The sequence below is a fragment of the Tauraco erythrolophus genome, chromosome 5 (assembly GCF_009769465.1).
Source record: "Tauraco erythrolophus isolate bTauEry1 chromosome 5, bTauEry1.pri, whole genome shotgun sequence".
Taxonomy (NCBI): Eukaryota; Metazoa; Chordata; class Aves; order Musophagiformes; family Musophagidae; genus Tauraco; species Tauraco erythrolophus.
The window spans coordinates 6,823,578-6,847,176 of NC_141469.1; the positions used below are offsets into that span (position 1 = coordinate 6,823,578).

At 37.0% G+C, this 23,599-nt stretch overlaps 1 protein-coding gene across 11 annotated transcripts in view; it reads left to right on the plus strand.

Annotated features, from left to right (window-relative positions):
* Positions 1 to 23,599, plus strand: part of BLTP1 (bridge-like lipid transfer protein family member 1) — a 133,636-nt gene that overhangs the window by 61,511 nt on the left and 48,526 nt on the right. For 9 of the 11 annotated variants that reach the window (XM_086611769.1, XM_086611762.1, XM_086611763.1 and 6 more), the window contains 20 exons: positions 102 to 275; positions 597 to 717; positions 1,581 to 1,727; positions 2,110 to 2,237; positions 2,680 to 2,882; positions 4,878 to 5,075; positions 5,774 to 5,985; positions 6,326 to 6,477; positions 7,376 to 7,526; positions 8,671 to 8,823; positions 10,031 to 10,271; positions 11,651 to 11,799; positions 13,673 to 13,892; positions 14,781 to 14,939; positions 16,047 to 16,222; positions 16,742 to 16,917; positions 17,535 to 18,241; positions 19,573 to 19,812; positions 20,255 to 20,348; positions 21,847 to 21,897. In XM_086611769.1, the coding sequence (XP_086467895.1) occupies positions 102 to 275; positions 597 to 717; positions 1,581 to 1,727; positions 2,110 to 2,237; positions 2,680 to 2,882; positions 4,878 to 5,075; positions 5,774 to 5,985; positions 6,326 to 6,477; positions 7,376 to 7,526; positions 8,671 to 8,823; positions 10,031 to 10,271; positions 11,651 to 11,799; positions 13,673 to 13,892; positions 14,781 to 14,939; positions 16,047 to 16,222; positions 16,742 to 16,917; positions 17,535 to 18,241; positions 19,573 to 19,812; positions 20,255 to 20,348; positions 21,847 to 21,897 (3,852 nt within the window). The remainder of the gene's footprint in view (positions 1 to 101; positions 276 to 596; positions 718 to 1,580; positions 1,728 to 2,109; positions 2,238 to 2,679; positions 2,883 to 4,877; positions 5,076 to 5,773; positions 5,986 to 6,325; positions 6,478 to 7,375; positions 7,527 to 8,670; positions 8,824 to 10,030; positions 10,272 to 11,650; positions 11,800 to 13,672; positions 13,893 to 14,780; positions 14,940 to 16,046; positions 16,223 to 16,741; positions 16,918 to 17,534; positions 18,242 to 19,572; positions 19,813 to 20,254; positions 20,349 to 21,846; positions 21,898 to 23,599) is intronic. The other 2 variants (XM_086611765.1, XM_086611766.1) reach the window with 2 other exon arrangements.

Sequence of the window (23,599 nt, forward strand, 5' to 3'; positions counted from 1 at the left end):
ATAAGAAACTTGCTATTACATAAATTTTATGAAGAATTAAAATGATACTTTTGTATTTCTTTTCAAACCTAGATTTAGTAATATGCATTTGACTTTTTTAGTACACCTTATACTCCTTTGGAAAAGAAATCTGCAGAAAATACAGATGATGAAACAATAACAGAAGAATGGACGTTGGATCACCCTGTCTTCCAAACACGGACAACGGCAATAGTAGAAGTAAAAGGAACTGTAGATGTAGTTCTGACTCCCCTTGTAGCAGAGGCACTGGATAGGTAATTAATTTTACTTTTACTACTGCAGTGTTAATTGATTATGGTTATGCTAAAAATGTATAAAATCAAAGCTATTTTGTTCAGCAAAGGTTTAGGTAAAAGGATTGAATAACATGACTGATGGAACAGCGGAGCTGTGTACCCAGTGAATGTAGTTCTGCATTTCCCATGAAGAAGCTAAAAGAATGTTGTGCTGACCCAGGAAGTGCCCTTTATGTCTGTCAGTGCTTAATTTTTCTCTCTGTAGTGTTAATTAAACATTATTGATGGCGTCATGTGAAACCGGACGTTGAAACAGTCCACTGTTGTTTCCTCTCACAGGTACATAGAAGCAATGGTGCATTGTGCGAGCTCTCGACACCCAGCAGCCATCGTTGATGATCTGCACTGCAAAGTTCTTCGAGATGCTGTACAGAACAGCAAAACAAGCTTCTCGGAAAATGTAAGAAAGAGAACAAGACAGACGCCCAAGGATTTGAAAGAATATTATTTTCTATATTTTGCATAGAAAAAGTTAGGATTGAATTCAGTATTTCGAGATAGAGTAGCTAAATGCTATATTAAATTGGAACATATTTTTATCTTGTGGTTAAGGCACATGCATTTTATAATCAACTGTTAATATACTATCTTTCAGTGACCAGAAATCTGTCTTAAAAGATAGAAGTGAAGTTTTTCTGCTTTGGATGGTCTCATCAGTAGCTACAATAATTTGCATGAGATCATGTGTTCTGTTTTTAGAAATTGCTCTGATACTCTTAGATATTATATGCATATTAGCAAGACATGGTTTCTGGTTTTACAGTAGTTAGGGAGATAGCCTCTGTGAGCTAGAGGAAAGTTCAAACTGAGCTGTGAAAGTGCACGTGTTTTCTTTGCAGGTCCTTTGATACCTTAAAAAATTAATCTAACTTGAAAAGAATTGTATGGTTCTACAGAATTAAGAGTTCTTTCTGTCCAATGACCATATCTATATTTTATGATTTCTTAGATGTCCCAGTGTAGTGGACACTGATTATTTACTTCGTAATAAGTTGTTCTATGTAACTCATACATGTAGAACTTAAACTTTCAGCTGAAATCTGGTCATTAAAAAGTTTATTGCACGATGGCGTTGCTGCCCTTCTGAATCTAAACCTGCTGTATCTGTAAGTGCTACTGTCCTCGTTGTAGAAGTCATTGTATTGTGCTTTAAATGAAGGCAGAATCTCTTGCTGCTTCAGTGCTAATAAACTATCCTGTTACTCCTTAGCTTAGCAACTCTGAGTTTCAGTGAGAATAAATTATTTCTTCTCCCCCTCCAAGTTATCTTCGAAGCAGGATATCAGAGGAACAAAAATAGACACCACCACTACAGGAACAACAAACCAGGGACCAGCACAGACCAATCTCTCACTTAAGCAAGACCATGTGACAATTAAAGGTCTTCAGGCCAATGTTACTGTACCAAAGGTAACAACTTTTTCTTTAGCTTACTAGTAGACATGTGCTTCACAAATTACCCTTATTTTGCATCCTTATTAGTTCCCCAAAAGCTGAAGTGAAGCTGGCGATGTATTTGTGCTAGATAACTGATGTTTTAATCAGGATAGACTGTTTTGGAGCTGCTCAATTTTATTATGGTAGATGTGCAAGTTAAATAACAACCATTTAGGGATAGCTGACTGTCATGTCTTTAAATTATGCTTTTACATCTAGGTGTGATGGTTTTCTCTTTTATTTTTTCATTTTACTGCAAATTAAGAGAGAAGATTATATCAGAAATTATTAATTCTTCATTAATGTAACATATTTTTCTAATTCTCGTTGTTCTTTGGGGGAATTTTATGTATAGGTGAACCTGTGTTTACTACAAGCATCTGTTGACGAATCTCCAGGGGTTTCTTCTGGCAAAACCGTGACTCATGTTTCACTGGTAGCTTTGTGTTTTGATAGAATCGCCACGCAAGTCCGGATGAATAGGTAAGAATAATACATATCACTATTTGTTGCTCTTTTTTATTAAGTTAGTCAAAAGAGTTGGTGATGCCAATTTTTTGCAGTTCTGAAGAGTATTTGAAAAAGTTGTCGTGATTGAATTAAGCAGTAAAATGTCTTCTGTGTTTTATAAATTAACATCTAATATCTAATCAGAATTGCAGCTCCTTTAAGAAGTGGAGGAAAATGAACCCTTGCAGAATAATTATTGAACTTTAATTTTAACTCTTTCTTGCTTATATGTGATGCAGGATAAAATTAAATTTTTCAGTATTTTTCTACCAAAGAGTACACATATTCTATCTTAAAAAAAATTCTTAACACTGCTATGCCAATGTCACTTTAAATTTTAAACAAAAAAAAAAATCATATTAAATATGTCTGAGATGTCCTTAATTGTTTTGTTTTTTCTCCCTTATATTCAAAGGGGAATAGTTGAGGAGACTTCAAACAATGCAGAAACTGGGAGGAATGCTGTGACGTTTGATCGTTACATCCAAACCAGTAAAATGCAGCCCCAGTCTTCTGGCTCATTGAGATCCAATGCTGGAGCAGAAAAAGGAAAAGAAATTGCTGCTAAATTGAATATCCATCGTGTTCATGGACAGCTTAGAGGCCTTGATACAACAGGTAAGTCTTTTTTTAAATTGTAAAATGTCAGTTTTTATAGAATCAAGTGGTTATAGTTGTCCTTGCTCTGTAGTTGGTTGTAGTTTTTTGGGTTTTTTATCAACACAGATAAAAAGACACTTGAACTGGAGGTTTTGCAGATACTCTAGAAAGAAGTTTAGGATAGTTACTCTGAATAATATGTTCCTGTTGTTCAACTGAAGTGCTGGATTTAAATGTAGGCAGAGCGAAATTTATCAAGGCGGACTTGTAAGCAGTTTGTGTGGCGGATGAGTTGCACTGTAAATATTGACGTGCGCTGGTGAAATTTCAGGCCTGGGTTTTCTTCCTCCCAATTGATCTCTTTTCAGCTACCCTTTTTTTGTTATCTGATCTAGGGAATGAATTACACTTACTTGCCTTTTTTACGACTTTCTAACAATTTCAAGATAGGTATAAGGTCTCTGCTCTACTGGCAATTTCAGCATGACAAGCTGTATATTTTTAACAAGCAACTATAAAACTGAAAATGATATTTATCCAATTGCCTTGCTGCTTGTTTATGTTAAGGAAATTCCTTCAAGAGTCTATGAGTTAAATTCAGCTGCTATAACTCCTGATCCAGGAAAAGCTCACCTGGAAAAGATGACCAAATGTAGAGGCAGTTTTTGTTAAAACTGGTTCAATTTTAATAGAATCTCTGCCAGTTAGTGCCATGTTTTGCTCTGTGCCATAAAAAATAGAAATCTTGAGGACATGAGGAAGTGCTCTGTGAAACAGGTGTGATTAAAAAACACAAAGTAAACAAAAACACTACGCAAAGATGAGTGAGCAAAGGAAATTAGAGTAAAACAAAAGCAGTAAGAGAGCATTAAGAGGGTTAACTCCATATTTGTTTAGTTGTGGGTAGAATCTTAGCAGTAGTGTCCTCGGTTAGGTATGCTGCAGACATTCAAGACGACCAAGTTATTTTCGAATTCTGACCAAGAAAACTCATCGTCTTCTACTGAAAAGGTTTGAGAAATGTCTTTCTAGGCATCTTAGCATTTCACTACTTTCACTACAAAAGTATACTTCAAAAGCGATGGCAGTTACAAACTGGGGGCACAGAATGAGGATTGGAAGGAATATAAATTGACTCACTGTAGTTCTTTTCCCCAGATATTAGACTTTTAGCTCTGTGTGTGCGTTAATAGGCAATAGGTATAAAATAATTTAAAATGTTCCTTCAGAAACATCACTACAAGAAAGGATTTATGTACAAGCTACATCCTAACATCAAAGAAACTAAGGTGGCATGGTACCCTCCTGGATCTTAGCAAAGATAATAATGAATTAAAAGCTGCTTGAGTCTGTATTTTCTTAGGAATCAATGAGACTTAATACTTTATATCCTCCCGACACAGACACAGACACAGACATGCTTCCAAGCAGGAAGCGGTCTTTGAATTAAAATTAGAACTTTATTTCTAAATATCATTCAAGTATGCTATAGTTAATACCAAATGTGTTTCCACTAAAACTTATTCAAGAGCACTGTCAGTATCACTGTCACTTGTTGCTATTAAACCTTAGGTATTTATTAGGAAAGGGGTTTTTTTGGTAAAGTAATTTCGGGCCAATTGCCAGTTTAAGTTAAAAATCTGAAGAGCTTTTATGCACACACAGCTTTGGAACCATGACTCTACAAAAAGATGAAGGCGGCAGACGTGTTAGGAGTGGCAATGTCTCAAAGCCTTAACTTTGTTGTTCGATCCTTGTTTTTCTGAACTTAAATGTTACCCTGCCCATGTTAACATACCAGGAGAAGGCTTTTTAGACTTCATAAACGATGCTTCTCTTTTTCTTGCTCATACGTTGATTTTATTTTTTCCTTTCTTTCTCCACCCCCTGCTCTTACTTGAGGAATGCTGAAGAGACAACACTCCCAAAACACTGTAAACTTCAGAGAGCTATTTGAAGATGTAAAGTTTTTTTCATTTTTTTACAAAGTGGTCAACATGTTTGTTTTCACAGATATTGGAACTTGTGCAATAACAGCTATTCCTTTTGGGAAATCCAAAGTTCTTTTTACTTTGGAAGAGTTGGATGAGTTTGCTTTTGTGGATGAAACGGATCAACAAGCTGTTCCAGATGTAACTCGCATTGGTCCTAGTCAAGAGAAGTGGGGTTGGATAATGTTTGAGTGTGGAATTGAAAATTTAACTATAAAAGGTAAGGCTTATGTAGACTTTATATTATTTTGCTTTATGAAACTGCTAACAATTCTGTTGTTAGGTCTTCTAGTTTAGCAATTATGGGATTAGTAATTGCTGAATATAGATGACACTAAATAGTACATGTCTATGGTAAGTAAATTAAATGGCATAGTAGACTGTACAGTAAAGGAACTTTTAGTAATCAATACCACTTATAACAGTATATGAAATAATTCTATATAAACCGGTTTCAGCAGTTCCTGAACTTAAAGTGAAGGTAGAAATTGATACTTTCACTGATCACTTAAATGACCTTGCAATTGTACCCACAGTAAGTGTTAGCATATAGGGCCAGTTTTTCTTTGAGGGGGGAAAGGTAGCTTGTAAAAGGAAAAAAAAAAACCAAACCAAACAAAACAATGTAAGTGTATTTTCTGTCATCCAAGTTATTCTTTTCAGGGAATAGTGTTTAAAAACAGTCTTCCTGTGAGTACTCTTTGTCTACTTGGAACAGACTATCAAAAGCTCTACAACTAGCTGTTCAACAGTTGTATAAACATTTTAGTGATAAATTTTTGTGTAAGATGGTAATGCATTGTTTAACCAATATGATATGTGTTTCTCCTCTTAAGTGCATATCTTTTCAATGGCACATAGCTTACAGGAGTTTACGCATGGCAAACATTTACAGTCTTGCTGTGTGTGCTTTTATAGGAGGAAGGCAATCTGGAGCAGTACTGTATAATACCTTTGGAGTCATGGGTAAATCAAGAGATACAGAGAGAGGTGGATTGCTTGCCTCAAATAACTCTTCAGACTCTCCAACTGGTAGTGGTTATAATACTGATGTGTCTGACGATAACCTTCCTTGTGATAGAATAAGTCCCTCTTCAGATATTAATGGAAATTCAGTTTCAGATGAGCAGGTATGTATGTACTATGTAGAAATTGTTGCTCTTAGATTGTTTTGGGGTTTTTTTTGAAAGTGATTAAAATTCATAATAAGAAATTGACAATTTAAGATGTCTTCTTGTGCCAACTGAATTAATGCTGTCTGCTTGCACACTAAACTTCCAGCTTTCTGCATAGTGTCTTAGTATCGCCTTGCGAGAGTTGGCGGACAGCATTACTTTATTTTGCTTTGCCTAAATGCTTACGGAACTACTTCTTAGGAACAGTGCACAGTGTGGTATGTTAGTGCCTTTAAATGTCATCATTTCGGAAAACGATTTCACTTCTGTGAATGTTGTTTTTTTTGTTTTTAAGGACGAAGGGGTTGAATCTGATGATTTGAAAAAAGATATACCCTTGATGCCGCCTCCTCCTGACTCTTGCAGCATGAAGCTAACAATCAAAGAAATTTGGTTTAGTTTTGCAGCCCCTACCAATGTGCGCTCTCCAGCCCATATATTTTCAAGGTATATTTTTACCTGATTTAAAATAAAGAAAATTACCATTCAACAAAGTAGAATTCTAGTTACATTTGGTAGATGCTGAATGTAATTTTAGTAATTTCTGAAGCTTTTCTGGAAATGAGAATTTTGGATTTCATGTATATCACAGTAACTGGGTTTTATTGTCATAATTTTGTGGAAGTATTGCTCGAAAATTTTTAGTTAGATATGATTAAAATAAGAAAAAGATGAAAAAAAACCCACCAGCAACCAATAAAAAACTTCCAGTGACACTGAAATGTATGAAGGAGAAAGGCAGGGGAGGGTATTTATTTTGAGTAGGAGATGCTAGAAAAGAGAACCACTCGGTGCTTTTGGTGTTCAACCTGATGCTTAACCCACGATCTTACTGCCGCTTCACTATAAAGTTCAAGATAAATCTTTCTATGATAGTTTTTCATACTGTGTTTGTAGAACAAGCCAAATATTTTTCTCTGTCAGTAGTTTAAGCTCAGTATTTAGCTATAAATTAAAAAATACTCTTTGTGGTTTTCCTGACATTCTTGCCTCAGCCCTTCAGCAAAAGTCCTTCATGACAGATTGTGTAATGGTCAGGGTGGGATTCAGTCTGTGATGAGAATTTCCAACTATATGATTTCACTAGGGAACACCAATGGGAAAAGGAGGGGATAGCAGTAACAGGAGTGGGTGGAATCATGAGTGTGTAAGCATGTAAACAAAACCTGCCTTAAGTTCTCTTTGCCAATTTTAATTTTCTGGACGATAAGTCTGTATTTGTTACTTAGTAACATTGTTCTGTCATATTCCACCTATTTGAATATCATTCATAATAGTATTAGAAAATCTTCCTAATTGCTGCTGCTGAACGTGAATACTTAATTCTTTTTGTTTTTCTCAATAGGCAGCTGAACCTCCTGAGCACTGCAACGCCCGCAGTTGGTGCGTGGCTTGTTCCCATTGATCAAGTGAAATCGTCATTAAATAAACTAGAAACGGAAGGAACCCTGCGAATCTGTGCTGTTATGGGTTGCATTATGACAGAAGCTTTAGAGGTAAATGACCTTCATAAAATCAATAGGCATGTCGGAACAGAGCAGTGTAATATGTAATATGTTTTTTTTCGAATTCTGGATGTTTTCACTACGAAATTGCTAGCACTTCTTATGAGCCTTTACTTCCAGAATTGGTCACAAGAACTCACTACCTGTGCTTTTTGTACATCATTTGAATTTCAGTGGAAAAAAGCTCAGCTGTTAGTAGTAAGGAAGTTTTGCTCTTCTTACAGGAGTGTAAGGTAAAATAACTGGAAATTCTGCCTTTTGAAAGGAAAAAGTAAGAAATATGAAAGAAATATGACTGTAGCATCTGGTATATCTTATGAATTATGGACGTGTGTTGAATTATGAAATATTCAGGGCATCTGTCAGGAGAAAGTGTGAACTTCAGTGCTCCTGCAGTGTATTGAATTACTGTGTTTATTGGAACCGCTTGTTAGAGGAAGGGAGGACAGCATAGTGATGAGTGAGGGTGAAATATTCTAGCCAGAAACACAAAATAGACAAACTTTATGTTGAGAACTAGGAGTGTTAAAAGTTTTTATGACAAACTGGGTGTTACTGTGATTTGCCAAGGAGGTTTCTTGTGCGTAGGCAGTTTTCTGCTCTTTGTTTCCGTAGCACCATCTAGTGGGAAGATTTTGAGATGGTGCTCGTTGAGATCCTGTCTTGCACTGTAAGATTGGGCTTAGTGTCAGGCTGGTTTTCTGCTGTACTGAAAAATCATCCTTTGCAGCAGTCTCTTATTACTGCCTCCCTTCCTGTTTCTTTTCCTACCCTTTTTCTAGCATTAAACTGAACTAGAAAAGCGTCTGTTTTTTCTTTGACTAGGAATAAAGAGTTTATTTGAAAATCTCAGCGAGCTGTGTGTGCATATATGTCTATTAGTCCAGAGGTAACTTTACAAAGTCTGTGATTTGCATCCAACCTTCTGTCTTATTACTCTGTATAAATAAATAATCATCAAGTATGATTTTTCACATGTTTAAAATAAGGTAGGTATCCATGTGGCAAATCTTTGTTGCAGAAGTTCAAAATGCGGTTAGAAGTTTGTGATACTGTAGGTGAAACCTTGTAGTTCATGCTGGTGTTCTGTTTGCAAGTATGTTCATATGTGAAAAATTGTTACCTTTTATTCTAGAACAAAAGTGTGCACTTTCCTCTGAGAAGCAAGTACAACAGGCTTACCAAAGTGGCTCGTTTCTTGCAAGAAAATCCTTCTTGTTTACTGTGCAATATATTGCATCATTACCTTCATCAAGCAAATTATTCCGTTATTGAGGATGCCACCATGGTGAGTTACCTTGTAAAAATAGAAATAACTCAGTGTGTTCAGATGTATCAATTTTAATGTCTTAAATTAGGTTAAGGAAAGTTAACAAACAAGAAAATATAACCCCAACTTGTGTATGTCCTTAAATTGGTGAGTAGATATGGCTTCTCTTGTTTCATTTTCTTTCAGCTCTTCTGCTTTTGCTGTGGTCTGTGTATATCCACAATTTTTATCAAGCTATTTTATTAGTAAATACATGAAAAATCATAAGCCAAAAAGGCATGTCTTTAAAATTGCTAATGGCCTTTTTATCAGATTTCATTTTTCTTAAAGATAACAACACAGTAGTAAAAATCTGCATCTATAGTTTGGAAATTGAATATATCTCAATTATTAAGGCAAGTGCAGGCATTGATTAGCTTATTCCATATTCTCTCCTCAGAACCAGTTTTCATATCTTTTAAAAATACTTGGATAATGCAGAAAGTTTAAAAAAAAAAAGCTAAAATTGTAAAAACTTTAAGGCTTAAGAATCTGATAGAATGTAAATGTCTGGATTGTAGTGGTAAATATTTGTTTGAATAAACAAGGAGGACTATTTGTTCCTGATTTTGTCTCATTTTCATAATCCAATTCCATGGCTGTCAGACTTAAACATGGCATTTTTCGACATATTCAGCTGAGAGCCCAATGATCAGAAATAGCACAATTTGTGGCAGAAATAGTAGTTTGATTTGTAGTCAAAATAAGAAGCTTTTTTCTTTAGCACAATTCAGTGCTATAATCAAAACAGTCCCTATTTTTTGCCACAAATTTATGTTTTCAAAATTCTGCTTACCAATAATGGAAAAAACCCTCATCTTTCAATATTCAGTTCTGTTTCTACAGTCAATCTAGTGCTGTTGTGATTTTTAGTCCATAGTTCAAAGCCTTGTAATTAATTAAGTACTTTTAGTTTCATATTTAATAAATCTGTTTCCTGTTTATTTCGGCCCATCGAGGTAGGTCCTCAGGCCATGTAGATGAATGTACTTGTTGTGTTGAATGAAGCCATAATTTTTATCTGATAGCACTGTGGCTTCTGATATCTGAAGGGACGTTGTGTGGTGCCAGCATGTTTCTGTCATAAGCCTCTTGAGCACAAAAATGTCAGGAAATTCTGATTTCTTTTTTTTTCCCCTCAGCTTACTTCAAAATGTTGTAATTTTTAATGCTTTTTTTTTTTAAGAGTGATGGCCTTCCTGCCTTAGTAACCTTAAAGAAAGGTCTAGTTGCCTTAGCAAGGCAGTGGATGAAGTTCATTGTGGTAACCCCAGCCTTTAAAGGAGTCAGCTTACACAGACCAGCTCAGCCAGTGAAACTGCAAACAAATGCCTGCCACGAGCATGAGGATGGACTTGGATTGGACAACGGAGGAGGTCTTCAGAGTGACACAAGTGCTGATGGAGCAGAGTTTGAATTTGATGCAGGTATTTTTGTGTTCCACGTAAAAATACATAGGGATAAGTAGCTCCTCTCAGAGCATTTGTATCTTCTTTAATTTTAATCCTTGGATACATTATATTCTTCTTTTTTAGAATCATCAAGTTAGTTTTTTTAGCATCATCTTCATTTTGAAAGCAGCTGCTGACAATTGTTATTATAGTATTATAATAATTCTTACTTGTTTGGGGAAAAACAAAGCAGGAGACTTCTTTCTTCACATGCTTTGACTTGTTATTTATTGCACAAAACACATCAACTTGGTTATTTGCTAGCTTGCAGATAGGATTTTGTTGTGCAGCTTCTGACCTTAGTTAAGAATCGTAACAAGCAATTGCATGAAATCTCCCAGGTATGGTTTCAAACCTACCTTCTTATTTGTTCTTTGTGAAGGTGTATTTTCATAATTATTTTTTTCTCATTTTTACTACTTCAGATGTTGTAGATTTCTGTTGCCAGCTTACACGTTGCCTATTTAACATAAGCTCCTGAATTAGCTTTGTGTTTGATACAGGGCTGACTTAATTAAGAACCATAGAAAAGAGAGACATAAATAAAATACATGTTGTTGGAGCACTTTTTCTTTGCCGTCTTGAGTTGACTTAGATTTTTTGTGTTTGTAGCATCTTATATACAGCGTTATGGTTCTCAGAAATACAATGTTTGTTTTTCTTTTCTCAAGTAGGACTTATGTAGCACTGAGGAACAAATAATTTTAATAAAACAAGAGGACAATCTGCTTTTGGTTAAAAGCCAGGCAGTAGTTATCAGCTTAAAGACAGCAAAACCAAAGATGTTAGTGTGTGAAACTTGTATTTAGAGATACAGTATGATTGAAATTTTTCTCCTCTTCTCTAAAATATTTGCTTTGGTTGAGCAGAAACAGACTATTAGAACCAGGGAATAGAACCAGTGAAGTATTTTAATTTTTTTTCCCGGTGTATATTCTTCTATTTTTCACCATGAATTTTGGAAGTGGCAATTTTGCAGCCTTATACGGATTTACTTATAGATGGAATTTACGTAAATGTAAGCATCTTAATTCAAAAAATGATCAGCCATGCCGGAGTCAGCAAAAGGAAGTGAAATTGGCAACTTCCTTTTGATCTGTAGCACAGAGCAACAATTGTATGACACTAGAAGGACAAAAAGATTTGTGCTTGGATTATTAAACAAAATATAGTAGGGCCATGTCTGAGGTTTTCTTATTTGTCTTAAAATTCCCTTGAATTCTCTAGACAGCTGTATGTAGGTGTGTGTCAGAATTTGGAAGTTGATGACTGCTTGTAAGTAAGTGTACCTAATAATAGATAATCTCATTTCCTTATATATGTAAAAATGAGAACAATTGTTTGCTTGGTTCCAGCTACTGTCAGTGAACATACAATGCTGCTAGAAGGAACAGCGAATCGCCCTCCACCTGCTGGTGGCTCTTCTGGGCCTGTCACTGGTGCGGAGATCATGAGGAAATTATCCAAGACGCACACTCACAGTGATTCTGTTCTGAAAATAAAGGTAAGTTTTTAGTGCCATGCATGAGGGACAAGTGGTCTGTAGCTGACCAGTTTAGAAGCAATTCTGTAGGCTGCAGCTGAATAAATGCTTGTCTAAAAAGTAACTGTAACTAACTATAGCTGTAGCACGTGGAAGGTATGCTCCTTCCTCAGTTGGCTTATATTCTACATCTGGTTTTTATTGTTTTTCTTGCCAATTAACTTCAGAGCCATGCTTAAAAACAATACATACGTGCACTGTTTAAGGATGTGCATTAACTTGTATGGCTTTTCATCTATTTGTGGTAGCGAAAATGAGGATTTAACTATCATTATACCAAATCTAAGATTGACAAAGCTCCCCAATAACTTGTAGTAAAATTAGGGTGGGTTTCATCTATTTGTGGTAGCGAAAATGAGGATTTAACTATCATTATACCAAATCTAAGATTGACAAAGCTCCCCAATAACTTGTAGTAAAATTAGTGTGGGTTTTTTTTATTCCACCAGCTGTTCAGAAAACTGTAAGATTTCATTTTTATCTCTACTTTCTTACCAGAAGTCTGTGAATTTGTGGGTTTGGGTGGTTGTTTTGTTTTCGTTTCTAAGTAATTTGTTGTCTTCTGCATGTATGTTAGGCAGCTTGGTGGCTGATTCCTTTTCAGCTGTGGTTTTTCATGCAATGATTGAGGTTGAAAGGGGCCTCTGTACCTGAATATCTCCAAAAATGGAGACTCTATAACCTGTGACAGTGCTCAGTCACCCTCTCAGTAAAAAAGTGTTTCCTGATGTTCAGGAGAAAACTCCTGTGTTTCAGTGTGTGGCCACTGCTTCTTGTTCTGTCACTGGGCACCACTGAAAAGGGCCTGACTCCATTGTATTTGCACCTTCCCTTCAGGTATTTACATACATTAATAAGATCCCCACTGAGCTTTCTTTTCCCTAGGCTGAACAGTTCCAGCTCTCTTAGCCTTTCCTCATATGAGACATGCTCCAGTCCCTTAATGATCCTAGTGGCGTTTTGTTGGGCTCTTTCCAGTATTCCTCTTGTGTACTGGAGAGCTCAGAACTGCACACAATACTCCAGGTGTGGCTTCACCAGTGCTGAGTAGGGGTGTATGATCACCTCCCTCGACTTGCTGGTAACTTACTGCCTAATGCAGCCCGGGCTGGACAGCCCAGCAAAGGCACATTTCTGCCTCGCATTTATCCCCAGGCCATTTTCTGCTAAGCTGTTTCCCAGCTGGTCAGACCCCATCATGTATTGGCACATTTGTCCCCTCTAGCAGATGGTTGCCCACTAATATCGCTTACTGCTCCCTCCTGGTGGTCTTGCATGGTTTAGGGTTAAGTGGCCCAGATGCTTTGCTTGAAAGCACATCTGACTCTTCTTCAATTTTTCAGGCAGAGAACCTGTTTCATAGCTTTAAGCCTTTAGGTGGACCAGGAGCCTTCCTCTTGGTACCAGAAGTCCCCACATTCTGTTCTTCACCTTCCCCAGAGGCTGCACTTAACGTTATACTAGAGATGGAAGAGATTTGGTCTTCAGATGAAGACCAAATGCAAACGAGGCCTATATTCAGTGTTACGCACTGTTCCTTCTGCAAACTTACTTTAGATGAATTCTACACATCTGCAGTTCCATTTGTTACTTGTTTTGCTTTGTAAACTGTTTTTACACAACAAGTTATTTTAATACTTGAGAATTCATTAGCACCTTTATGCACAATACCTGTGTGGTGTGTAACTTGCCCCAAATGAAGTGCTACTTGCCCAAAAATTTGCAGGAATGAGAATTTTGTACTTACTGTGTTCTGGTCTCATATTCAGACAAAGGTCTCTTCACTTTTGCAGTTTACACAGTACTTTATTAGTTTCTTTGTTTTCTCCACAAGGGCATACATCCGTATCATTCCTTGAGTTACACTAGTGGCGATACAGCTACAGATTCACCAGTGCATGTTGGCCGTTCTGGAATGGCAGTCAAAGAAAGTCCAAGGAAAGAGAGTCTGCTCAGCTACCTTACCGGGAGTTTTCCTAGCCTGCATAATCTTTTGGAAGGGACTCCTCAAAGAAGTACAACTGCAGTTAAAAGTAGTTCTTTAACAAGAACAGGTATGATGTAACATAAGTAAGCTGAAAGGAGGGGAAGGAAGGATTGATTTTTATTTTGATGATTTAGAAAAGGTACTGTATTTTTGCTGTAACCATTTCTGTTTAAGATATCCCCTTCCATGCCCCCCTCCTCCAAAATAAGAATCGTATATTTTAATAGCAGTTCCTACACATTGCTGGACCATACCATTTCCTAGAAGCAAGCAGTGAGTACACCAGGTGGGGAAAAGAAATGACAGCTAACAAAATAAATGAAATACAATAAGTAATTACTTAAGTGAGTCTTTTTGAATGAATAAGGAAATGAAGTGATCATTCTGTATTTGTCAGTATTTGTCTGTATTTGTAGCTCAAAAAGTGGACTAAAACTAATGTTCCAGTTAATTAGTTTGTTTATAATAATTTGCAGATTTTTAGTAATGGTCTTTTGAACAAATGTGTTTTGTAGAAGTTTGAAATATATACATGGAAATTTTTATGTTCTATATTACTGTTCAGAGTGCATTGTTACAGTTTATATAAAGGAAAACAAACAAGTTTGATACTGCATTTTCTCTAAAACCTCTTTCCTTTGCTGTCAGGGACTGAAATACTATTCAGAAAAAAAGGTATAAAAGGTATTTTTGTTTCTTAATGACTCCTTTCCTCTAATTAAAGGTAGAGATAAAGAAATGCAAAAACACTTGTAGTGCAACGTCCATTAGTGTCGTAGTATAACTTCTGTGGTAGCACCTGTAGTACTGCTTGATGCATAATTTACTGGTATAAACCTTGGGAATAAGGCTTATTTTAATAGTAAATATGTATTGTCAGTAAAATTATACTGCGTTCATGGGTTTTGCTGGCTTTGATGCAACAGATGCTAAAGTTTCTGATTTATCTATATAGGGAATACTGTGGCTACAGACATGTTATCTGAACATCCTTTGCTGTCAGAACCGTCTTCTGTGAGTTTCTATAACTGGATGTCGAATGCTGTGGGCAACAGAGGAAGTGTAGTACAAGAGAGTCCAGCCACCAAATCGGGACACAATAGTCTTCCAACAGGTATTGCTAATTACAGCTGAATTGGAGATGAATCTGCGTTGCTGTTCTGGTGTTTACCACGTTCTTTCTGAAAATGATTGAGCAAGTGACTTAAGTTCAACAGATATAAATACTACTTGTGGGACTCCTCAGCAAACAGGAAAATGAACAAATGTTGTTTCATTTCCCTCACCCTGCCTCTAAAAATTTAGCTTTTTCTTACATTTGCAACTGTAAATGTAGCTTCCAAAACCATGTGTAGCTGCCAAAAGCTAAGCCATAAATAATCTTCAGTTGCAGAGTTCCTTGGATTTTGTTAGTTATTTTCATTCTAATTTGTATAAGCTGTTATTGTACTAAAGATTTTGTACATTGGAATCCTTGCTCTTTTCTCAGTTCAATTTTGAGACTAAACATAAACATCTATTTTGAGAGTAACGTTCTTCTTCAGGGATGGGAAGTGATCAACTGGTGTAAGGGAATGGAGAAAAGAAAATGCGTATTACTGAAAGTCTTAAGTGTATTAAACCAACAGATATGTAACAATTTATTGCAGCTTATTTATTATTCTTGTAAACCTGTCATCATGCATAATCCTCAAACATGTGCAACTTGATTTTCTTTTTCACTAACACTAAATTAGAATGTTTCTTCTATTAACAGTCTTTCAACTGTAATATGTTAATCTTAGACAATAATAAGTTGTTTTAATTTGTTTTTAATATTGAACAAATAAAAGCTTATAGCATGCTGAAAGCTAAAAGCAAGTATCTGCAGCTGTGCATAACCTTTATTTTTGTAGATCCTATAGGCTACTCAGCCTATAAACTGTTTCAGTTTAAACAGGAGTTAAGTACTCTAAAAAGGCTTTGGGAAAGGGGACAAAGAGAAAGCCCAACTCATATTTGGAAAGCACAAAAATATTTCCATCTCTGTTACCTGTTTCAGCAGTACCAGACTCTGTCTTTGTCCTGAATGCCACTTTTGTGAGGTTATAGATGTGACTGGGACTCTGACTTTCTGTGTGTGTAGCATGTGTTTCTGTATAATTAATCTTGCTGAATTAAGAGAGTTGATGGTGTTAAAATTTGCTGTGGTGGTAGTGTTCCATGGGTATTTATTTTCCAGGTGTGGCACCAAATCTTCCTACTATACCCTCTGCTTCAGATTTCAACACAGTTTTGTCAAGTGACCAGAACACCCTGGATGGCACACACTCACAGCACAGCACCAGTCAGGATGACATCGCAGGTGTAGAAGAGGGTAACCAGGGGTTTCCTGCTGTCCAGCTAGCAGATGCACAGGTGTGTGTGGTTTTCTGATGTATTTCACAGTTCCATAGGGAAAAACTGGTTATTACTTTGAAAAAAAATAATCTTACAATGATGAAAACATTATCCTGTTGTTGTACACGTTTCTCATGCATTCACATGCAAAGATGAAAGGCTCAAAAAACTTTTGAGGTGTCCCATAACAAACTTTATGAATGGTGATTAATAGAGCATTGTTTTACAACTTCGAAGAACATGTTGGAGCATTATGACATTAACCTAGTTCTCCAGAGTACTTACTGCTGAGAGGAACATGCAGAAGCCTTGTTGCCATAGCTAAGCATTCCATTCAGTCTTACTGCTCAAGAAGTCCATAAAGCTTCTCCTTTTAGCCCCCTTCATTCTGTATTCATACAATACTGTCAATGAAACTTTAAAATGTTCTGTATTATGTAGCTGAGATTGTAAATATTGTAGATAAACAAATGATGGAGCAACAATATAGGAATAGTCTAAACAATAAGAAGTAAATCAGTGGGTTTCGTTTTGCAGGTTGTTTTCAAACCTCTTCTAAGTTATACGGGAATTCAGTCTCAGGATGCAATGCCACTCTGCTACAGAATGTACTTTGGAGAATACCTTTCGTTCTCAGGAACTTTGGATTGCCTAAGAGCAGATATTGTTGATTCGGATACAGCAAAGGAAAGAAAAAGCAAGAGAGCTCGAAGGTATGTTGTGAGATATTTGAAAATATGCATATTGATTAAAAAAAAAAATCGATTTTTCATGTTGAAGACACAGAATTCCAAAGCACTTCCACAGAATAAGGTGCTTTAATCTTTTATCTGTTTTGTCTTTCTGTGAGATTACTTTTTTTTTGTCTTCCTATGGAATGATTTGGAAAGTTTGAGTATTTGAATCTCAGCTACTTTTGAAAATCAGAGATAGGGGAAGGGAGAGCTCGTGGGAGTAATAGTGGGGGAAATTTGAGAGGCTTTTAAATGCTGTTTTGTAATTAATCCTGTTAATGACGTTGTTACTTCCAGTATAAATGCTGAGTCTTCCCCTACTCCCCTTGCCAATTTTGGGCAAAGCTTTAGGTTATGACGGAGAGATTGCATGCCAAACTAAGTTTACTAGAACTGAATGATTGCTGTGTTAATAGCACGCAGTATGAAAGTAAAAAGTTGATTTTAAAAAAAATATTTAGAACTGCAGTAAGAAGGTGGTATCCTAAGGGAAATAAAAGGTTGGATTCAGTAAATTGGATGCTCCACTGTGTAAAAAAGTATTTGACTCCCATAAAAAGCAGCAAACTGGTAACTTGTATTTTTTCTTTCCTTAGGCAAGGAGCTGTCAATCTTCCTCCTCTTGAATTCAAACCAGCTTTGATGTTAGAAACTTTCAGTATTAGTGCCGTTGTAATGGAGAAATCCATGTGCACGCCACAAAACTCCACCAATGCCTTTTCTTTTCATGACTTGAATAAACGCTATTATAACACTTTTCACTGTAACTTTACAATTTCTTGCCAGTCCATAAGCCAGCACGTAGACATGGCACTGGTTCGTCTCATTCATCAGTTCAGTACGATGATTGATGATATCAAAGCCACGCAGACGGACATCAAACTTAGCAGATACACAGCTGGATCAGCCTCTCCGACTCCTACGTTTAAAACCCGCAAACACAGAGACTTCCGCTCTTCTGATTTCAGCCGAAGCTCTCGAGGAAGTCTTAATGGAGGTAACAGAGTGAACAACACCAAGAACAAACGGACAAACAATGAGAACAATAAAAAAGACGCTCGAAACAAAAATTCCTTGGGGAGGTCAGAAAGAAGAACATCTAAAGTGTCCAGGAAAGGATCAAAAGATGTAGTTGACCACATGACCATTCATATGGACGACTCTGACTCTATTACCGTGTCAGAACAGAGTGAACCTTCTGCTGAGTGCTGGCAAAATATGTATAAACTGTTGAACTTCTATTCGCTCATTTCTGATCCAACTGGGATTTTAGAAAAGTCTTCTGAAACTTTCGGGCCAACAGGTAAACTGGTTCATGAATCCAAATAATTGAGAGTGCATGATTTTGCTTAAGTATTTTCTTCTGAAGCTTGATCATAAGACGATTTTTGAAAGTTGCCCACTCCATCTAACTTGGATCAGAAGAACAAGTGAGGATGTTGGAGAAGCTTATAATTAGTTCACCAAGATGGTGTACAAAAGAAAAAATTATTTTCCTGGCTCTAATAGTATGCTTTGATTCTTTCAATGCTAGACTTAGTCAATTATGTGTTAATTGATTGGTTTTAAATTCAGTCCCTTGATGCTCTGTTCATCTGGATTTGCACTGGGTTACGGGACTGTGTTAAATGGTTAACTTTTCTGGTTAATTGTGTACAGAGTGGATTGAGTTTCCTCCTCCCTTGGTGCTATTTTGTTTTCAAGTGGCTAATGAAAATGCTGTATATTATCTTTCTGTGAAGATACCTAAGCGCATGCATGAGCGATCCTGAGGGAGGTAATTTCTGCCCTGGGAATGACTGAGTAAAAAAGTAATCTGTAAACCTAGCTTTGAGAGAAGAAAAGATCAAATACTGATTTTGGTAAAGCCCAGCAAAGATTACAGGTGTTTGGGCCATAATTTCACCCAAAGTTTTGAAAACTGGGTGATCATTGCTCTCTCCTTCAAGTGTATTTTAGCACAGCAGAGTAAATTTGAAAGCTGACTTAGCATCATTCTTTTTGTTGGTGAACTTAGGTTGCTGTGAATATTCAGAGGATGATATAATTAACTAGTTAGACATGTTTTCTTTGGACTCCTTTTAACTAAGGAAAAACTGAGAAAGTGTCAAATGAGAGCTTCTGTTAAACAGGAGGCAGTGTCTTTAATGCAGAATCATATCTGCAGCTACTATATCTGCCAAAAATGTAAATTTTATTACGCTGGTTTTCAAAACTCAGCTGTTTTTGTGTGCTGAGTGTTGAAAAGGAAAATTTGCTCATCTGAAACTAAATTATAAGAACCTTTGACTGTGAAATGATGAAAAAAGAAAGAGGACAATTGGAAGCTGTCAGAGCATTTTTATTGTATAACAATGCAATCGCATAAATAAGAAAATATATGTAGTGTACATAAGAATATACCTGTGAAAAACAATGAAATCACATCAGTCGTTACTGTCCCTGTTGTGTCTTGGATTTGTTTCAGTTGCAATGTTACTAGAGTGGAATAAGCGAGGCACACAGATGATTTGCCTAAAGATTTCGCTTGCTGTGCAAGATACACGTGATCCTGGGTGTCAAATACAAATATAAATGAGACATGCCAAGGATTTCTTGGGAAGTATCCTTAAATAACTCCTTGTATTTTTGTAGGTGTTCGAAGCCCAACTGAACCTGCTTGTCGAGTGGTGTTTGAGAACGAGCAGGACAGTGGCAGAGACGCGCAGAGGAAGCGCAGCCTGGTGACTTCGGAGCCACAGCACGTGACTCTCATCGTCTTTGGAATAGGCATGGTGAACCGAACCCACTTGGAGGCAGACATTGGCGGTCTAACGATGGAATCTGAATTGAAGAGAATCCATGGCAGTTTCACCCTGAAAGAGAAAATGAAAGGTGGGATAAGCTAAAATGTGATCTGTAACGAAATTCGGTGGCAGCTTTACACGTTGGCACGCGCGCATACCTATACCAATGTGTATGTATGTGCATGTGTGCTATGTTTTGCTTGTAAATACGTGTACATCATGTCTGTGTGTGGATAGTACAGTAACATCAACAAGTTCTTTTAAAAACTATTAGTAGGATGCTGAAAGATTTTAAAAGGATGCAGTATTTTCAGAAAAAGCCATGAAGGAAGTTCTTCTAGAAGATAGTCACTCCTTTCATTTTCAAAAGCTTTCTTCTTGCCACAGTTTAAATTTGGTATTACCTAATGTGACTACTAAAACTGTAATTTTTCAATTATTTTCCTGCTTCTATATTTTTGAAAGCAGTAGGCATACCTGGAAGCATTTTACTGAATGAAATGCTGTTAAGTACCTTTTTTTTCTTAAAGATGTGCTACATCAGAAGATGACTGAGACATGTGCCACTGCTCACATAGGAGGTGTTAATATTGTCCTGCTGGAGGGAATCACTCCAAATATCCAGTAAGTATGAGGCCTGACAGTTTAAAATTGTTCGAGTGCATAGAAGTGGTATCAGTTGTGTGACAGTAAAGGTATGTAGCTTAATATGGAGAAAGCATTAATAGTATGTCTTTAGGTAGAATCTGTGAAGTCGTAGTGTTTGGTGGCACCTGTGCAGCTCTTGCAGAACTGGGTCTGAGTTTGACTTGTAAAGCTGATGGCATGTGCCCGTTGACAGGAGGCTCTTCTGTGGAAGGTGCATCTGAGTAAGCTGAGAAGTATGGTGAACGTATTAGTAGGTTTCAGTCGAGGCCACCCAGTCACACAAGTCTTAGACATAGTTACATGAATATGAATACTCCTGTTCCTTTCTATTTCTAGTAAAAGAATTAGTAAGTTCAGAACTGATGGTAGAATCACAGTGTAAACATCGGTAAATGACCTGACTGAAAAATCGTAGGTGACAGGTCTTTTTGTAAAAAGAAAGGAATTATATGTCGTGTAATCAGAGCTTTCTGTACTGATTTTATTCCATATGATATACACATAGAAACTTTATCACATGGTGTGCATTGTTTTGCTTATGTTTGATTGCTTTTTGAAGCTTATAGCTTCCACTGCACAAGATTTTTAGAGAGTTTATCCTACTGATGCTGATTATTGCCATTTAAAATCTTGTTTCTTTAATAGATATCTTATTGAACTCCCATGATGCATGATTCTTTGTGTTATTTTTACAGTTCTAATATCCATTCTCCACCCTTTATATAATGGACACAAATCGACAGGGGTGGGGAGGAGAATCACTTTTTATGCATGAACATCTTGAATGACTTGCTAACCATCCACATTGTTGGTGGTTTTGTTTTTTTTTGGCCAGGTTCACATACTAAGAAAGGCCATGCGTTATTTTATTTTGTTTCTAGCTGAATTTCTTTCTGTTTGAGTTGCAAAACAACAGTTGAACTACAGCTATTTGTTACGTAGATCACCCTCATGCAGTTTGAGTGTTAGCTGGGTAACCCTCAGTATGTGATCTGGTTTTAGGATATTAATGTTGTAGAAGATGCTAAATAATGTGTCTTGAGTGTCTCTCTTCTTTTAATTCTTGTTTAGTTTGGAAGATGCTATATAGAACTTAAAACATACAGAATTTTCTTTATGTCTCCAGCTAAATTGCTCCCAATAAGCATGTTTCAGAAGAATAATAAAAGTTCTGATCTGACAGCCATGCAGGGTTTCTGAAGGTGACTGAAGTTCTTAAGTCTGTTTTACATCAAAACCTTACTGAGCTTCCATACAGGGAGAGTACAAAAGGAAAGGGAGGAAATAATGATAAATCTCTAATAGCAGCAGCAAACAACAAACCCTAACAAAACCAAAACCTTCAACTTGGTAAATTTGAAAATGTATCATATTGTGGGTTACAAGTAATTAACTGACTAATTTTGCATGAATGTTTATTCTTTATTTGCTTTGTTTATGTTTTTCTTGCTTTCTCTTCAATCTTCATCTGTAGACTGGAGGATTTTCCTACATCTCCTACAAGTACAGCCAAACAAGAGTTTCTGTATGTCATATTATTATGTTTAATAGTCTTGCAATTAACTCTGTGTTGTGTAGCTAATGGCTGCATTCCTACTGTGTGTGACTGTGTAGGCAGATGTTGCTTGTATACATTTTAGTTTAACATTTAATATTACTTGGATAAGTTTTTAATGTAGCCTGCTAAATATCTGTCAAAAAAAGCCCTTGTAAATGTTAACAGTCTAGCTTTAGGGGCAGGATCACTACTGTAATGCCAGAGTGGTTGCACTGGCTGTTAAGTGTTTTAGCTCTGTTTCTGTGATTGTTATAATGAGGTGAAATAATGCGAAATAATGCTGATAAATGTAAAAGAACAGACCGGTTAGATTTGCTTTGAACTTGGTAAGGAACTGCTGTGCTTGGAGTGATAGTACCTGTTGTGATTCCAGCATGAATAGGACCATTCCTGTTGCTTTTATTGACCTTGGTGCTGAGTTTAGTTACTAGGAGTACTGACCAGGTTACACTAACAGAAAATGGTTTCCTTAAAACTATGCTTGTGCATCTACTGCTAATGAAGATGGCTCTCTTCGTGTCCTCCAGATCCATCTGTGTGAATGTTGGTCTTTTCTCTCACAAAAGATGCAATGTTTTCTTTCTATTTTTCTTTCTATTTTTTTTTCTTACCTCCTGATGGTGAAGTCCAGAGGGTCTCACTGGAGTAGTGGTCAAGCTGGGAAATGGTACAGTGGCCATCTAGAAGCCCTGTTACACAATGTCCCTGCAGTACTCAGAGACGAAAAGTTATGTTGCCAAAAATTAAGAGGCTCTACTTTTTTTGTATTCTTGTTTTATTTTTGTCTTTTCTTTTTTCCCCAAAGCAGTATTCTGAGTATGGATTTCTTTTGCTGCTTTAGACGATAGTACATATCTTTTAGAAGGACTTAGTACAACTGCTGTTTGATACAGCATTTGTGTGTATTCAGTGTTATGATAATACAGGATTAACTTTAAAATGTCCTTAGAGATGGTAGCTCTGGAAGGAGAGGTGATGAACTGTGAAGCTGCAAGTGATGTAAAGAAAATACTCGGTTTTTTGTTCCTTTTTGTCTGGTAGCAGCATTAAACCAGCAAAAGAAAGTTCTTTTTTAGACAGTGCATCACCGAACAGTTGAATTCATTGCCGTACGGTATGGTCAGCAAAAGCGTAAATCGTAGAACCACAGAATGGTTTGGGTTGGAAGGGACCTTAAAGATCATCTAGTTCCAACTCCCCTGCCGTGGGCAGGGACAGCTTCCCCTAGATTGGGTTGCTTGTAGCCTCATCCAACCTGGCCTTGAACGCTTCCAGGGATGGGGCAGCCACAGCTTCTTTGGGAAACCTGTTCCAGTGCTTCAGCACCCTCAGAGTGAAGAATTTCTTCCTTAGATCTAATCGAAATCTCCCCTCTTTCAGTTTAAAGCCATTGCCCCTTGTCCTATCACTACACACCCTTGTAAAGAGTTCCCCTCCAGCTTTCTTGTAGCCCCTTTAAGTACTGGAAGGCTGCTATGAGGTCTGCCTGGAGCCTTCTCTTCTCTGGGCTGAACCGCCCCAGGTCTCTCAGCCTGTCTTCATAGGAGAGGTGCTCCAGCCCTCGGATCATCTTCGTGGCCCTCCTCTGGACCTGCTCCAACAGGTCCATGTCTGTCTTGTGTTGGCACCCCAGAGCTGAACACTCTGCAGGTGGGGTCTCCCAAGAGCA